The 18,203-nt window shown below is 41.3% G+C and overlaps 1 protein-coding gene across 2 annotated transcripts; it reads left to right on the top strand.

The window, feature by feature from the left end:
* On the top strand, positions 1-16,188 carry rims4 (regulating synaptic membrane exocytosis 4). Of its 2 annotated transcripts, none has more exons than XM_086087632.1 (8): positions 1-44; positions 2,387-2,484; positions 2,812-3,534; positions 7,765-7,909; positions 12,107-12,219; positions 13,510-13,611; positions 13,990-14,129; positions 14,944-16,188. In XM_086087632.1, exons 3-8 carry the CDS (start codon positions 3,438-3,440, stop codon positions 15,160-15,162), a joined length of 816 nt encoding a protein of 271 aa, XP_085943758.1. In that variant the 5' UTR covers positions 1-44; positions 2,387-2,484; positions 2,812-3,437; the 3' UTR covers positions 15,163-16,188. The 2 variants fall into 2 exon arrangements, with proteins under 2 accessions (XP_085943758.1, XP_085943757.1); XM_086087631.1 differs by lacking the exon at positions 1-44 and adding an exon at positions 323-591.
* Positions 16,189-18,203: the final 2,015 nt, after the last annotated feature.

Genomic DNA, 18,203 nt, shown 5'->3' on the forward strand with positions numbered 1-18,203 from the left:
GATTGTTGAAGGTGGCGCGAGAACGCGACGGAGATCAGATAATTGTAAGTCGCCGCTCTACTTTCAGAACAAATTGAAGTCTGAGGCCTCGGCCCACTTTCTCACACACACACACACACACACACAAAAAGTAAGAAAAAAACTAGGCTGAAGTGTGTCCCAAAAAGAAGCGACCCATTTCTTATTTTTATTATTGACATTTTGGCTTGTTGTCTCGTTAGCTGGATGTCTTGTTAGCGGCTTCTTTTGTGTATTTTTTTTTAGCTGGCGGGTTGCTTAGTCAGTTGAGAGGTGGACTGGTTGGCTTGTTAGCTGATTGATTGGTTAGCTAACTGACTATTTTGTGAGCTAGTTAGCCGCTTAGTTCACATTGCAGGTTTAAGCTGGCAGGCTGCTTTACGGAGTGGTTATTATTATGCTGCCTTAATGTGGTATCCAAATGATGGTAAATACCACCTGTCGGGTAGAAAATTGCACGCGAACGCCCCCTCGTGACGTATTTTCGACTGGACAACTGGGAATTAATTTTGATAGCCGAGTTGAAAGGACTATTCAAGTTTCAACATGGCGGAGAATATGAACACTTCTAAGGTGCGTTAACGTCCGCTAGCACGGCAGGTTTGTTTTAGAATCGACACAATTGCGTAGCGTGCACAATTTTGTTGTAACAACAAAATGACCTGAACAGAACTCGGTCGTTAATTAGGAGTTTCCGAGTGGTAAGGTCAGTTTTTGCCAAAACACGTGAAGGTAGGGTTTAGTTGACTGCTTAGCTAATTGGTGTGTGATCTTATTCGCTGGTGAGATGCTTAGCTCTGTAGCAGTTTGACTGGTTAGCATGTTAACTGATTGACACATTTGCTGCTAAGCCTGTTACACTTTAAAAATATTTGTCTTGATTCATTACCTGGTTTGCTTCTTATTTTGTTGGTGGTATTTTTTGAAAGTTGTTTGGTTAGTACTGGATTACTATTTTAGTTCGCTAGATGCCTTGTTAGTTGGTTATTTTGTGAGGTTTTTTTTGTGTGTGTGGCTGGTTTACTGGTTAGCACATTTGTATGTTTTGTTCTGGTTTATTGCTTAGGGTTGGGTAATTACCGGTACTAATTTGTACGTTTGCAGCTTAGCTGACTGGCTAGTGAGTTGAATATTTTGAAAGCTGGTTATTTTGTTTAGTCGTTAGCTGCTTGGCTCTCTTGTTGGCTAACTTTTAGCAGGATAGCAATGTGGCAAGTGGCCACCATATTTGTGAAATTTTATTGGAAAAACACAAAACATTAAATGAGCACTTGGAGCACATCAAAACTACTCCATAACAAATTTTGGGGGAAAACACAACAATACCCCGTCAGAAATCTGTGTTGTAGACCCAGTTAAGACCCACCAGCATTTTATTTGATATACTAAAATATATTGATCAGATATTTTCTCAGCCCCGCTAAATATCGGTCAAGCCGCCATTTAGCAAAAATCCTTGAGCAGTCCCTAGCTTGGCTCTGATTGTCTAATAATAAACTGCTCATTTTGTGGTCTATCTTTTAAGATGAAAGGCTGCCTCAGTCACCACACACACACACACACACACACGTTTGATGAAGAAGCCCAGAAGTTAAGCTCATTTTGGAGTCCTTAGTGCAGATAAAAAATGTTATGTAACTATGGCTGTCATGATGGATTACCAGGTAGCTGTAGAGTGTGTGTGTGTGTGTGTGTGTGTGTGTGTGTGTGTGTGTGTGTGTGTGTGTGTGTGTGTGTGTGTGTGTGTGTGTGTGTGTGTGTGTGTGTGTCGGATGTCTTCCAGAGACATTCTTTGACGTCAGCGTGACTGCAAACAGTCGTCAAAAATAATGTAAACATTTTTTTTACAATGTAAACACCTTTTTTTTTTTTTTTATTATAATCTATTTTTATGAGCCAGGAGGGAAAGCGATGTTGCTTCTCTGAACGTTGGACATGCTTATTCGTTGGCTAACGCGGTGACATTTTGGTGAGTGCTGAGAAACGGCTGCAGATGCTTGAAATAGAAAAAGGAGCATCTGCTGGCGTCCCGTCGTCAGCTGATTGTGACACGTTGCCGTGGTTACCGTGGCGACGCCTTCTTTTCTTTGGCTCATTATCGGTGGATGTTTGCTAGTTAGCAACGTTAAGATAAGGACTTTTTTTTGTGTGGTGCAAAAGCAACATTATATTTGGAGTAGTATGAACTGTGTTTTTCTCCCACTGTTTTTATTTATTTATTTATTTTACTTTGACTTGACAGGGAACTCAAGTCAAAATGTTCTTACAATCATATGTTCAATGCACCCCCACTAGTCTAAAAATATAATTCCGATTCATTTTGCATTTCTGGAATATGAATGAAGCAACAGAATCTGATCCTTCTCAGGGGGCGGCCATTTTGCCACTTGCTGTCGACTGAAAATGACATCACAGTGCCTGGCGCGTTCAGCTTGCAAAGGTCACATGACCAAACCCAGACAACAGGTGAGCCGTGATTGGTCGAAAAGTTTGAACTTGACTTCCCCTTTAATACTAAATAATTCATCATTTTTATCTTGAAAAGCTATTGCTAATTTTTTTACAAGATTATTATTACTAAGGTTTTTTTTCTTGAAAACAAAAACTTTATTTTTCTCAGTGTTTTCCCTACACCCCCCACCCAAAAAAATACTTAACATAGGCTATATTTAATAAAATAATTTTCACAAAAAAAAGTATGCATAAAACATAAACAGTTTATTCCTTAAGCCATGTTGCTGACAAAATATTGCTTTTCTCCCCCATCATTGTGCCGGATGGTTTCTCCTCCAGTCTGCCAGCCAGCCACGCCCCCTCCCCCATCCCTTGCCTGTGATTGGCTGGCTCCTCTCCTCTCCTCCCTGCTCTGCTCTCCTTCATTCCTGCCAGACTCTCCTCATCCTCTCAAGTGAGCTGACTGATAGCGGACGAGCATCCGAGCCCAGGAGGCGACCGCTGCCGCCGCTGCCGCCGCTGCCGCCGCTGCCGCCATCACCTCCTCTGCCACCTCCGGCGCAAAGTTGCTTGTTCCCCGCCCCCACCACCGCCAGTGAAGATGCGCAGCGGTGCGCCATCCGCACGGCTCCACAAGCGCTCCTAAGACGGCGTCAAATCCCACTTTTGGGACCTGGGAGCAAGGAACAAAGCATCCTCTTCCTCCCCCTCCTCTTCTTCTTCGTCCTCCGTCTCCTCCTCCTCCTCCTCCTCGCGCCGCACGCCGCCAGCATCTTCCCGGCTTGTGACTCGCCTTTCCCGGCTGGCTTGGGGGGTCTGCCGCCGCGGGGGGCAGCCGACGACCGCCGTGCAAGACGCCGCGCGCCGTACTCCGCGTGAAGAATGCCCAGCAGCCGCGCTTGGCCAAGCCGGCCGACCCGGGCCCGGCGGCGGGCGGGGGGACCACCGGAGGGGGCGGCCTCTACATGGAGCGCTCGCAGAGCCGCATCAGCTTGTCGGCGTCCTTCGAGGCGCTCGCCATCTACTTCCCCTGCATGAACTCCTTCGACGAGGACGACGGAGGTACGTTTGCATGCGTGAGTCAGGCGACGTCGCGACTGCCCATTTTCATATAATGCCATGAATAATGGTAGAGACACTTGTGCCAAATATTTCTTCAAATTCAGCCATTTCCACGTATACATTTTTTTTCAGAGGGGGGGGGGGGCTAATATGCCGAGAACAAAACTCACAATTTTGCTACTTTATAAAATGGCAAATTTGCGAGACAAAAACCTCGCAAATTTGTGACTTTATAAAGTGGCAAATTTGCAAGGAAAATACTCTGAAACTTATGAGAAATACACGTAGCGTAGCGAGAAAAAAAAATCGCAAATTTGCAAGGAAAATACTCGGAAACTTGCGAGAAATACACGTAGCGCAGCTATAGTCGAATGTGAGGATTCGTTGGTGGTTCATGGGACGGCGTTTATAAAATGAAAAGGCGGGATGGAGACGGACTCATTCTTCATTTAAACTTTACTCGTCATACACGACAGCTAGCGCGACAACACTTCCTGATCCCCGATCAGCTGACTCACACTAACCAATCAGAAGCTAGCATACTTTAGGTCAATGCAAGCAGATTCGACACATCAACTTGGCTACTAAAAAAAGTGTGAATAATAATTCTGGAAACATAAATGTACAACTAAATATACATTTTAACAAATGAACTTAAATGCTTGATCCTCAAGGTGTGGACTTTTCCAAAGCAAAGCGTCTTTGTCGCTGGCATTACCCAACACTGCTGAACTCATTTGGGCCCAAAAACGTATCAATATGTTCTATTTTAAATATTACCATGCTCCCAAAGACATATTTATATGTTTTTATGTGGGTTTTTTTTATGCTAGAGCATACAGAAGCCTTTGATGCAGCCACTGAACCAAGGATGGCAAAAACCTGGTCCAAAAAACGGGCCAACAGATGGCAGCAGAGTATAAGAGATCAACCAGGGCCATGTTGCTAAAAAGCTCTTTTCCCCACAGTTTCAAACTGATTTGTGAATAATGATCAAACTTAGCTATAATCTAATGAATGCTATTTGCTGCAAAACGGAAACAGATAAAAAATTGTATCTTTCTTTTGGTTCCATGTTTTTATAGAAATACAACACAATATTCTGTGGGCTTTGCAAAATCAGTCAAGAGCCAGTAAAACAGCCAGGAGTGAAAGGGAATGCTTCACTCAAAATGGCTGCGAGTGAATGAGTTAAGATGATATGGTTAATATCTGCTGAAGCAATTACTATCTCCTGTCAACTTGACTTGACTATCTCCTTATTTGAAAAGCCCGACCGAAAAGTATTGGCACAAGCATCCGAGTAGTACGCTATGCGTATTTCTCGTAAGTTTCTTGAGTTTTTTTTCTCACAAATTTGCCGCTTTATAAAGTAGCAAATTTGCATGTTTTTGCCCTCTAGATTGTGTGCCAGTCTCTTGAGGGTAAAACAGAGGAAACATAATCATTAAAAAGCACAGCATTGGTCCCAAAAGATGGCGGCCCACCGGGCATCTGCCCTGCATGAAAAACCGGGAAAAAATAGTGTCTTTTTTTTCTTGTTTTTTAAAGTCAATTAAAAAAGTAAAACTTTCACCTCCACAGAAAAGCAAAACAATACAGTATCAAAATTATTTATTTATGTGAGACGACAGTACTCCCCAAAAAATTTAATCCAAAATGTTCAAAATAAATCTCATACAACTCTTGCGAGGTACTTTTTAAAAAACTTTTTCCCCCCAAAATTTTTATGTATTTATTTTAATTTATTTATTATTTATTAATCCTTAGACTAGAAGATAAAAATTGATATTTTTTCCCTCATAATATAAAAAAATTGTCTTTTCTAACCTTAACCCCTGCCTTTTTTTTTCTTGTTTGTTAAAAATAAAGTCAATTAAAAAAGTAACCCCCCCACAGAATATTAGTTTTTCCACAGAAAAATATATTATTTATGTACTTAAAATCTAAATAAATTTCATGCAACTCTTGTGAGTTTTTATTTATTTATTTTTATTTTTTCAAATACTGTTCTATTTTTTTCTTTAAAAATGCGTTTATTTATTTTTATTTATTAATACTTAGACTACAAGATAAAATTGGATTTTTTTTTCCCCCTCAAAAGAAATACAAAAAAAATAATTCTTGAAAAAAAATTGCAAAATTGTCCTCAATGAAAAACATCTTTATCAAACATCCAATGGACTGGCGAGTGGCGACCAGTCCGTTGTCTGTCCTCACATTGACCTCGACCATTCAATTGTTAGTCTATTTCTGCCCTCAAATTGTCTGAGATAAACTGATGCGCTTATACTGAGCGGCGACTCGTTAGATTCTTGTTACGTCACCCAAAAAAAAAAGAAGCAAAGAAACGTGCTGAGCGAATCCTTTCATGTCCACTTGATGATGTCATGCGTTTGGCTGCCGTCCACCATCATTGGAGGTCGTTGCACGGACGCCGTGTACTTTTCGCTCTTTGAGCGAAACAAGAAACCAGCTCGTCCATGCACGTGTTGCGTCAACGGGTGCTGCCGTTTTGGTTAGCAGCAGCGTTCCAATGGGGCTGCTGTCCATGGGTTGGCACATTGCCGTTTAAAACATGCATTGGCCGACACTCCGCTGTTTGAACAGGTCCGTTCATTTACCGTGATAGGTTAGCTGCAGGCGGCCATCTTGTTTCCAAAATGTCCTTTTGAGAGGACGCACCTGGTAGAGATCACGTGCTTCATCATCCCGCCTTCTCTTCCTCCTCCCAGTGGAGCAGACCTCCTTTCCTGGCACGCCATTTTTTTACTCCTGACTGTTTTGGGTCGCCCCCCCCCCCCCCCCCCTCTTCCCCCATCCGTTAACCACCCCCCCCCCCCACCACCATCCCCATCCCCGTTCGTGTGCTCGTCATCGTCACATGCTCGATGCCGGACCCCGAAGCGGCTTTGTTGCTTCCATTTTTATCGTACAAAGAATGAAAGGAATGTTCTTTTCTTTTTTTTCAAATCTGCCGTACGTGCCGACCCAATCGGCACACGTAACTCAATCGGCTACAATCCATTATTACAAGCGTGCGTGTGTGTGTGCGTGCGCGCGCGTGTGTCCCAGTCAGAGTTAGTCTCACTTTGTCTGTGTGTGTGCGTCTGAGCCATAAGGAGACATTGGTGTCCTAAAAACAAGGTCACACACACCTCTTCACTTCATGATGAGCCAGACGACAGACACGCACGCACACGCGCGCACGCACGCACACACAGAACACCTTGCTTGCTGCCATACTGTGGTCGTGCGTGTATTGATTTTGCGAGTCTCATGTAGCAACAAGATGAAGTGTTGCTGTGTTATCGTTGTTGTTGTGTGCGTGTGTGTGTGTTTCCCGTGTGTGTTTTGCTTTTTCATCCGTTTTGTGTAAACTTTGACTGGAAAAATGATTTACGGCGGCACAGAAAATATTTTTCAAGGTCAGCCAGTCAAACAAGATTTTAAAACACTCTAATATCCCGTGCGTGTGTGCGTGTGCGCGTGCGCGTGCGTGTGTGTGTGTCAGGGTTATTACAGCTTGGGAACTTTCATTGTTGTTAGTTTTTTTCCTTTTTTTTTTACATTGTAGAGTTTTCAGAGCGCGTTTGTTAGTTTTTTATAGTTATTTCAAAAATGTTTTGTTTTAGTATTAGTTAATTTTTTTTATGTCGTCTATTGTTTATGGAAGCGTGAAACTACCAATGTGAAGTATTTTTTTTTTTACTAGTGAGTACGTTCAAATGTATTTGCATACTCTTACGCTTGAAGAATGGTAGTTATTACAAAAAACGGCCAGCAGGTGGCAGCATAAGTATAAGAGATCAACCAGGGCCATGTTGCAAAAATCTGATTTCCCCACAGTTCTAAACAGATTTGTGAATAATGATGAAACTTAGCTATAATCTAATGCTAATTGCTGCAAAACGAAAACAGATAGAAGTGTACTTTTTTTTCCTGATGAAGGAAAAAAACTCTAATCCTTCTTTTGGTAAGTTTTTTATAGCAATAGAACACAATATTCTGCGGGCCTTGCGAAGTCAGTCAAAATCCAGTAAAACAGCCAGGAGCGAAGGGGGTTGCTTCAGTGAAAATAGCTGACAGTCAATGAGTTAAATTAACTGCCACAGACGAAAACATTTACGTTTTTGTAATCGTATAATTCTGCTTTCTTATGTAAACGTATCATTTTCATTTCTTCAAAAAAAAGCATTTTTTGTCAACCAAAAGGTTTTTTGTGTGTAGTGGACACGGACGGGCGCAAGCTGAAGGGCGCCATCCAGAGGAGCACGGAGACGGGCCTGGCGGTGGAGATGCCCAGTCGGCCGCCGCGCCAGGCCAGCCACGAGTCCATCGAGGACAGCATGAACAGTTACGGCTCGGAGGGCAAGTGAGTACGCCGCCGAACTTCCCGCCGTCCACTTCGTCGGCAGCCGCGCTGAAAACAAGCGGCCCAAAATGACAGCTTTTATTATTTCGCCACGCGGGACGTTGAAATTGAAAAAGTGGCTTTCGTTCACCCTGTTGTGTTGAAAGCAGTTCAGGTCGGAAATGTTGGTGGTTCTGAAACTTAAAAAAAATATATATATATATAACATCTGTATTTGTCAGGGTTTTATGAGAGAGGCACATGCGGATACATTTCAGGTCTTAGATTACGTAATGGCTGCAATTTGTCAATTTTGTTTTACACAGGTGGCGTCCAGAGGTGGAAAATCCAGGTCCAGACAGTTGGCTTTAGCCCCAGGTGCTAGCTAGCTAGCTCCCCAGGTGCTAGCTAGCTAGCTCCCCAGGTGCTAGCTAGCTAGCTCCCCAGGTGCTAGCTAGCTAGCTCCCCAGGTGCTAGCTAGCTAGCTCCCCAGGTGCTAGCTAGCTAGCGCCCCAGGTGCTAGCTAGCTAGCGCCCCAGGTGCTAGCTAGCTAGGTCCCCGGGTGCTTCTTTACCTGCTAGGGAGCTACCTAGCTAGCTAGCACGAGGGGCTAAAGCCAAACTGTGGCAGGGTTTTTACTTTCTGGACCAGGACCTCATATAATGGCTCTAATAGTCCAGGCACCAGTGCCCCCCCCCCTCCTTCTCCTCATCCCAATCTCTAGAGAGGTAGTGTTCACTGGAGGCTTATGACATCATTGGCTAGTACACCAGTGTAGTACTATACACACACAAACACACACATGCGGGTTGTTGCCAACCTGGCTATGAAATCCTGCAGTTATATAAAAGGGGGGGTTAAAATCTGACTAGGAAGGAGGAGGGGGGGGGGGCAAAATCAGCAGAGGATGATTGCATCGCATGCACACACGCGCTGTTTCTGTTCCTATTTATGACTAAGGCGGTTTTGGCTCCAAAAGTGCAGCAAAACATCAAAGGGCCGCAAGAGACGCAGGTGGGCGGCACCCAAGGGAAGGCTGGCGGCTGATTGGCTAATGAGAGATGCCAGGAGCCAATGGCATTAGAATGCAGGAAGCATTTGCAAGCTAAACAAGTGAATTTGAAACTGGGATCCATCAAGTGACACTTGCTAGCAAATTTAAGTCTTGACTTGCAACGTCTCGCAAATGTACAAATATTTCCTCAAAGAAACACATATTTTTGTCTCGGGAAAAAAAAATTACTCTTGTGGCCTTATGACTTTTTTTTTTAAACAAAAACAATTACCTTTTTTCCCCCCTTAATTTTAAATTTTAAGTTTTTTTTTATTTTATTTTTTAACATTCCCTTGTTTGAATTGTGTGCATTATTCTCTCATAATGTTTTTTTTTTTTAAGAACATTTCTTCAAATAAATGTGTATTCCCCCTAAAAAAAAATAATTCTTGTGACGTTATGACTTTTTTTTTCCCTTATGAAGATAATAATATATTACATTTTTTCTCAAAATATACAAATGTTTTCTTTAAAGGAACACATCTTTTGTCTTGAAAAAAAAATGCTGTGAGGTTCAGACTTGGAAAAATATATATACCCCCCCCTCAAAAAAACATTCCATAACAATATTTCTTGCTTTTCCTCAAAAACACAGTTTTTCTATCAAAGAAACAAGTGTTATTTTCCCCCTCCTTAAAAAAAAAAAAAAAAGGAATATAGGTAGTAAACATTTTGATATGTGGAGGATGTCCACGACGCTCCCATTTTTGCCATTAGTTTCCTGGTCTCGAACCCCTGCTGACAGTGAGCGTTCATCCTCTGCCTTTTTGTTGTTCGAGCGCACTTTACTGATTGCACAAACTGCTGCTGCGCACAATGTGGCTGCACGGACGGAAAAATGACGCTTGCTCAGGCATTTTCATCACTTTTGTCAGCACTTGGCAAACGTTTCTTGCGTGCTGTACGTCAAGCCGACGTTAAACGCCATCAAAGTGAACAATTGCGGCGCTTTTTGTCATCCTGGGACCGTCCTGTGGCGGCGGCGGCGGCGGCGATGGCAGTGACGCACGTTAGGCGTCGAGGTGGCACGTCGTGGCGTGGGAGGAGAACGAATGAGCGAACGTGCGTCTGTTTGTTTGCGTGCCGCCTGCCACTCGTCTTTTGGCGGGAACGCGAGTGTGGCCGCGGCGTGACGCGGACTCATTTCTTGTGGGTGGAGCATGGCGGCGAAATTTGATGAGTCCGGCTAGTGCATCATGATGGAATAAAAAATTCAGTCCCAGAAGATAGTTTTATGATGTTTTGTGGATTTGTTCATCGTGAGCAGACCCACAAAAAAGTCTCAGGAAGCAATGCCTGATAAGACACAGGAAGTCGGCTATTTTGGTTCAGTTTTTTGTCATTTTTGTTCAGAGGTTACATTGGCTGTTTCAATGGGGTTTTTGTTTTTGGGGGGTGACATTTAGTCCCTGAAGCCAGTTTAATTTAGCAGCATGACATTTGGCAGACTCGGTCTCAGGAAGTCGTGCATTTTTATTGAAAGTGATCATTTTCACGTTATTTTCGCCATTTCAAGTGTCCTTTTCTTGAAAATTCTGCCCCTCAAACCACGTGAAATTTGGTCAACAAGTCGATCCATAAAAAGTCTCAAGACCCCATGCTTGAAAAGACACAGAAAGTCGGACATTTTGGTTTGCTTTTACTGGATTATTTTAGAAACGCAGCCCTCAAAGCCAGTTTAAGTTCACGGCATGAAAATTGGTAGACTTGTCTATCATGAGTAGACCCACGAAAAAGTCTCAGGAAGACTGAAAATGGTGCACTTCGGCCATCTTCTTAAAAGATGAACTTGTCATAGAGATTTTGTCCCAATTGCTAGCAAATTTGAAGCATGTTTAGACGACATTCATTTGTGGAGAATTCGATTTTCCGTTGTTGCGTCTGGATGGAGGATGGCAGTCAAGTTTGTTAAATGTTTAGTTATCAGTTTGGCTTGAATGGATGTCCCTGATGGAGAACTCTCACTTTTTTTTTTTTATGTACAGCACTATAAAAATGTTTTTTTTTTTGTATGAGAAATTAGCATCACATTACATCATGTGACAATACATTTTACAAATAAGTTTGACCTGTAAGTCCACGATGGCGTGTTCTTCACATATCCATTGAGCCAGGCAGATAACTGGATATGTCAAATAACGTCATATTTGCAAAAAGAAAAAAAAATCATGAAAAGTGGATCAAGTATGACCTTGGATATGCGTGATATTTTTGGTGTCATTTTTCTACCGTAATCCCCCGCAGTAGCGTTGTCATCCAAAGCTGTAATTCCCTCTCACTCACTCACTCACTCGCTGGGCTAATGTTGATGGACTTATTGCATTATTAATATACCACACGTGTATATATAAATATAATATCATCTGACCTCATTAAAGCTGGCTGGTGTTGCTGCTTAAACCAGCGCACTTGACAAATGTTGACTGTTAAAATGTGCGTTCTGCCCCCGAAGCCAGTTGCACTTTGCGGCCCATAACTTTGGCTGGCATGTTTATCATGAGTACAGCAAAAAACAAACAAACAAAAAAAAGTCTCTTAAAGTTATGCAGGAACAGGCACGCTGCAAGTTTACTTTGAAATTGACATTTCATGGTCATTTTGTTTATTTTTGCCTGGAGCCTTTTAAAGAGAAACTCGTCCTACAGGTTTTGTCCAATTGCGACCAAATCTAACATCCGTCCACGAAACAAATGGATGATGCTAATTCGCTAAATTACAAAAAAAGGGGAATTTTCCTCATTGCGTATGCGGTCAAGTATTCCAGCAAAGTTTTATGATTCCTTACAGGGAAGGGACTCTTGCAATGTTTGCAAAAAATGAAGCCCCTGAATCCAGGTTCACGTGGCCACTTAGCTGGCTGGCGTTTTGCTGCTAAATGAGCACACTTGACAAATGTAAAATATTAAAAGCATAGCGTAAACGACTAATCTTGGCTAAGTGATTTCGTTGCGCCGAGACAGTAAATTATTCACAAACGACTGCCAAGACGCTCGGCACTTAATTAAAGCGCCGGTCCAATTGCTGCTTCTTCCTTTTCTTCTGCCAGAATCTTCTCGTAAATATCCTAAAAACATTTGGCAACATTGTGCGGCTGAACGTCCAGAAATATCTGACTTGTGTGTGCGCGCGTGTGTGTGTGTTTTTTTATTCATTTTTTTTTTTAGCCTCAACTACAGCGGCATGTGTCTGGCCTCTGACGCCCAGTTCAGCGACTTCCTGGACGGGATGGGACCGGCCCAGTTTGTCGGCCGGCAGACGCTGGCCATGACGTCCATGGGTGAGTTTAGCATTTAGCATGTTAGCGCTTGGAGGTGGTAGGAGCATCAATTTGCATTTCCTCATCCGAACCACAACTCCAGGGACGCGCCGCCAATGATGTTGTCATTTAGCATTGTGGGAGCGCAAGCCCTCAATTTAAGCCTGACCCGCTGACCCAAAACAAACCTAATCTTAATCCTGCTTGTCACTCCCGCCATCAACACTTGAGGGCGTTAGTCACATCCGCACGGTGTCGCGTTAGTCATCTAGCGTGCCTTGTAAGTGGGTCACTTTCCTCCCTGGCAGAGGCCCGGCGTCCTAGGCCCGAGCAACACCGACAGAACCTGGTCCAGTCCAATATGATGTAACCACCACACGGCCCAGAATAGCCAGCCTGGCATGCGTGCGTGCGTGCGTGCGTGCGTGCGTGCGTGCGTGTGTGCGTGTGTCTGAAAACGCTTCGATTCACTTCAGTTTAACCAGATATTGATTAATTATGGAACATCAATTCTTCTTAAATATCAAGGACATGATAAAAAATATATATCTATATATATATAATATAATACCATCCATCCATTTTCTTAACTGCTTGACCTCACAAGGGTCGCGGGGACTCCACAAGCATTTAATTCTAAATTACGTTTTGCAGAGGCAGTAACTGGTTAAATGATTTACAAATGAAAATAACACGTGTTATAATCACTTAAGTGTTACAAAAACATTGACATCAGCAAGGAAGAGATGAAAATGTTTTTCATAATTCTCATTCAATAATCGTAAATATAAATACAAATTATTTTGAATTGTCATTAAGTGCAATAAGTCAGGTTTTACGTAAATGTAAGAAAATACTTTTAAATTCATGTGAACGGTACATTTAAGGAAAACAGTAAAAAAAAAAACATTTTTGGTTTTTAAAATTTTATTTTCTTGTGGATTTTTTTTATTTTTATAATCTATTCATGGTTTTACCACATTGTATGAAACAACAAAAAACGTATGCTAAATAAAATTTACATTTTGACATGAACTAAAATAAATTGTTGAGTAAAACAAAACACCACTATTGTTATGAATCCAAAACAAATACATCAGGAGGAAGAGACGAACAGAAGTCCCGCAATCGCCACTTTAGAGTGCCTCGTTGTCCCAGCATGAAAAATCCCGATGGGATATCATCCAAATTTAGTGGGATTGTTAGTCTTCTCTGTGGTGTGTCAGATTTACGTATTTCTTTTCACTTGACAGCGAATTTAAACTTCAGATCGCATAAACGTAGTGACTGACAGTGACGGATTCCATCCAGGTGACGTGGAGATCGGCCTAATGGAGAGGAACGGGGGACTGGAGGTGGAGGTGGTCCAGGCCAGAGGGCTCACCATGAAAATGGGCTCCAAGGGGCCTCCTGGTAATTCCCCGGACACAACACAGACAACAAGAGTGGCCGCAGGTTGAATTGTGTAACGACAAACTATTAAATCTGTGCCGTTGCGTAATGTGGAACGTTGCCGTGTTGCATAAGAACAAAAACAGGCCAGGCCAAAAAGGATAAACGCCACCCAAAAAAATCTAAAGAGCATGACAGCATGAAAAAAAAAAAAAAAACAGAAGACAAAGCCACTTTTACTTTGTTGTCAGTTTTCTTGCCAGATTTGCAGAATCTGCGTGATATTGTCATATTTTGGAATTTGCGATTTTTGTACTCGAGTTTTTTCCCCCCCAGGACGATTTGTGTGTGCTCTCTTGCTTTTTGACAGCTGTTTTGTAACGCTGTGCATGTTTATAGCCGCCTACATCAAAGTCTACCTGCTGGAGAACGGAACCTGCGTGGCCAAGAAGAAAACCAAGTCCGCCAGAAAGTCTCTGGACCCGCTTTACAACCAAGTGCTGGTCTTCTCCGAGAGCCCTCAGGGGAAGGTGGTCCAGGTACGTACGTACGTATGTTTACGTAGGTGTGAGATGTGTGTTTTATTCATTTCCTGATATGGGACATTTTGCCACCAAGCTCCGCCCCCATACAATGATGACGAAATCTAACCTTTGGCAATTTGGCGTCATCCATCTGGCTAATAAATCTGTCAAATTTAGTAATAATCCGACAAAATCTCCAGCAGGAGTCTATCTTAAAAAAAAAAAAAAAGAATAATTAAAATTAGTTCATTATTATTAAAAAAAAAAAAAAGTCTAAAATAGCACAAATGTCCGCTTAAAAACTAAATGGCTGACTGCATTTAAAAAAAAAAGTGTTCTTTTGTCTTTTTTGGATCTATGTGTGACAATCTTTTGAATATCATGTTGCCAAATACAGCTGGCTTTGGAATTTAAAAATAAATAAATAAAGGATCTCTTGAAACAGTTATCCTAAAATGAGGTCCAATTAGGCACTTCCTGTATTTTCTCTGATATATTTATCATACTTAAACATGTCTTTCAAATTTCAAATTGCAAAGTCAAATTGTTTTTGTGGGTTGAATTTCCTCCAAAATGAAGAACCCCTGCGAAAACTGGCAACAAGATCCTAAAGTGTCCGCTTCAAATCAAAATGGCAGACGTCCTGTGTCTTTTCAGGCATGGCTTCAAAAGAGGCTTTTTTTTTTTGTGGGCCAACTCATGATTAGCAAGTCTAGCAAATGTTATATTGTTATGATGAACTGCTTTCAGGGGCTGGATTTTCACCCCCCAAAAAAAGAAGATCGAAATCATTGTGTTTCTTTGTTGTCCTTGTTGTGGCGCCAAGCAGCTGATCGTTTGGGGCAACTACGGGCGAATGGGGCGCAAGTGCTTCATGGGCGTGGCCCGCATCCTGCTGGAGGAGCTGGACCTGAGCAGCTTGGTGATTGGCTGGTACAAGCTGTTCCCTACCTCGTCCATGGTGGAGCCCACCAGCGCGCCCCTCATGCGCCACTCGTCACAGATGTCACTGGAGAGCGCCGTGGGGCCCTGCTGCGAGCGTACCTGAGACCCGGCCGGCCCCGCCCCCTCCTTGGAGGCCCACGGACACATTCAAGGATGGGAACCCTCGGATCCCGCCGGACTTTGGACTCATGGACTCTGTTGAGGATGCTGCCTCCTGTCTGGACCAACTCGACGCTGCAGGCTCAGCATACGTAAAAACGCTCTCTCGCATCTTCTTCTTCTTCTTCTTCGTCGCCGTCTTTTTCTGTTCGCGCAATGGTTCTCAAACATTTTGGGTTCGGTGGGGAACATTTTCCCAAGGCTCCGCAATTTAATGATCAAAATGTCATGAGCCGTAACAACAAAAGTAAACATGCAAACAAAATTCTTATTGAAGTAAAAATACACATTTCATTCAACAAAAAATACATTTCTAGAACTGCTAATGGCTATCGGGAATTTTAACCTTATGTCTTCATATCAGCACTTTTAATTGGCCCAAAGTTCTGAAAAGTCAACAAACCCCAGTTTTGAGAACCTTGTTCGCTTTTTCTTCGTATGTCCGCGTGAGCTGCTTGTTCTTCACATTTTAAAATCATCGCAGCATTTTTCAAACCAGGAAATATTTGAATGTAAAGTTTGTTCGATTGACAGGAATATCGAAAGGAATATTACACGTGAAGGCAAGATGCGACTTCAAGCAAAAAATATATTACATTACTAAGAAAAAAGCCTTAACCTAACTATACAAAATAACTTACAAAAGCAAAAAAAAAATATATATATAAATAAAACAGGGAATAACAAAAGAAAATAAACACATGACCATGAATAAAAACCCTGACGTAGTGATGATGTAATCGTATTTTCAAAGTAAAAGAAACTGATAAATCAAAAAGTTAAAAACACAAATTAAATTTGAAAATGTTTAATTTGAAAATTTACTGATTAAAAAGCAAATGAACGAGAGTAAAAACAAGTCTACAAAAATACACATAAAGGTATTAAAAGTCATATGGAGAACTTTACAGCAAATTCAATGTAAAAATGAATGTATATTTAAAAATATATATGTTTACAAATAAAATATTACCAAAGCAAGATAAAAGTTAAAAAATAATAATAATCATCATCATCAAAAATAATTTACCATGCAGAGAAAAATCAATTTACAAAACTAACTAAATTCTTATTTACAAAAGCAAAAAACAAAATATAAGTCAATAAATGTTTACAAAAGTCAAAACAAAATTAAAAAAACAATCAAGTTGACAAAAGTCAAAGCAAAAGGAACTAATAATATAAAAAGTGAAACAAATGAAATAAGTGTGCAAAAGTGTAAAACTAGCTTGCTAAGGTAAGTATTAAGTAAAGTTACCGAAATAAAAATGAATGTTTAAAAAAAAAAAATGCAAAAAATGAAATTATAAAATCAAAACAAATCATTAGCTAACATCAGCTGTACTCGTGACATCGATGGCGTGAAATGTTCTTTCCATGCGTCTTTTCTTTTGTTTCTTGACGGGCAACTGCGTAGCGCTTAGAAAGCTTGTCAGAAAGTCTTGTAGCATAATTGTACACGTCATCTACTTGTTTTTATTTTGGCGAACCGCTAACCATCGCTAACGTGCCAACCTTGACCAGCAAGTGTCTTCCTTCGCTTCATCGCAAGGTAGCATCACGTAACAGCCGTTGCAACGGCTTGTACCATATCGTCAGTTAGCCGTTAGCTTCACGTTAGCTTCGTGTGATGAGAGGAAGCGGGGGGTGTTTAATTTTTGGCACTTTAGGATTCTTCACGTGGTGTATATATTTACGATTGTGAGCCAAAGGATTTAGCCGAGGTACACGGGAATGCTAGCTTGTAGCGTTAGCCACTAGAATCGGCATGCAGTCAAATGCGCAGTTAGCACGGTGAGGCTAAGCTAAGGGACAAAGCACGATGTAGCATATTTGTTTTAATTATTTATTTATTATTTTGACTTTTTATGAGCCAAACAAGCAAAAGTTTGTAATCCCCCCCCCCCCCCCCCCCAAGAATTTGATTTCAGGATTTTGTTCAAATTAAGTTTTGACCTCAGGTTTGCCAGTAGCAGTACTGCAGGGAAATTATTATTATTATTATTATTATTATTATTATTATTGTTGTTGTTGTTGTTATTATTATATTTGTACACAACAAATCATGAGCTACATTGTGCGAAGCAATAAAATCCCAAAGCTGCCGTCAATAAGGCAGTTTTTGGAGGAGATTTAACATCCGCCCCCATGCTAACATGCTAGCCTGTAGCCTGGATTATCATCATTCTATTAGCATATGGAATCACTGCTTTTTTTTTTAACAATGCAAAAAATAATAAAATAAATATTTAAAAAAATACAAGAGATGTAGATGTTATTATATAAATATTTAATATATTTAATAAAAGGTCTAAGGAATTTTTGTTGTTGTGCCAAAACATGTTTACAGACAATTTAATATACTTTGTAATTATTATTATTACTCCAAAGTCACCCGATGTAAACTGTTAGCGGCTAGCGTAGCGACAACAGAAAACAGCTGTGTAGTGAAGTCATAACAAGAAGAACATTTTATGGCAATGATCGTAATTGTTACCTCCGCCAAGCATCATGGAGCACGTCAACTTCCTGTTTCGATGATGTCCTCTTTTTTTTTCTTTCTCCCAAAAGGGCAAAACCTTAAAAAGTTCATGCGAATGTCAAAGTCGAGGCCTTGGTGGAGGTCTGCTCTGCTATGTTTGATTTTAGCGCTAATACGTTAAGCGGAGGCCTTGCGCGCACGGCGGACATGTTGCCTCTGAGGACTAACATCATCGAGAATGTCAAAAAGATCATTTATTGAATATATGAATTTAATGAATGATTCCTAACAAAAGTCCTTTCCTTTCGACTTGTTTATGATTGTTTGGATGCACACGACCACATTTTGTGACTTGGATTAAATAAAGTACAATGAGGAAAAAAAAGATATCAAGAAAATGTCTTTATTCCAATTATAGTTCCAACTGTACAAACCAAATTCTTCTCCGAGTTCGCTAAATGTGCAAACTGGGTCAACGGATTGAATAAACCAAAAGGGATCAA

This window comes from Leptonotus elevatus, chromosome 10 (assembly GCF_054856555.1).
Source record: "Leptonotus elevatus isolate MCC_2025b chromosome 10, RoL_Lele_1.0, whole genome shotgun sequence".
NCBI classification, from domain to species: Eukaryota; Metazoa; Chordata; class Actinopteri; order Syngnathiformes; family Syngnathidae; genus Leptonotus; species Leptonotus elevatus.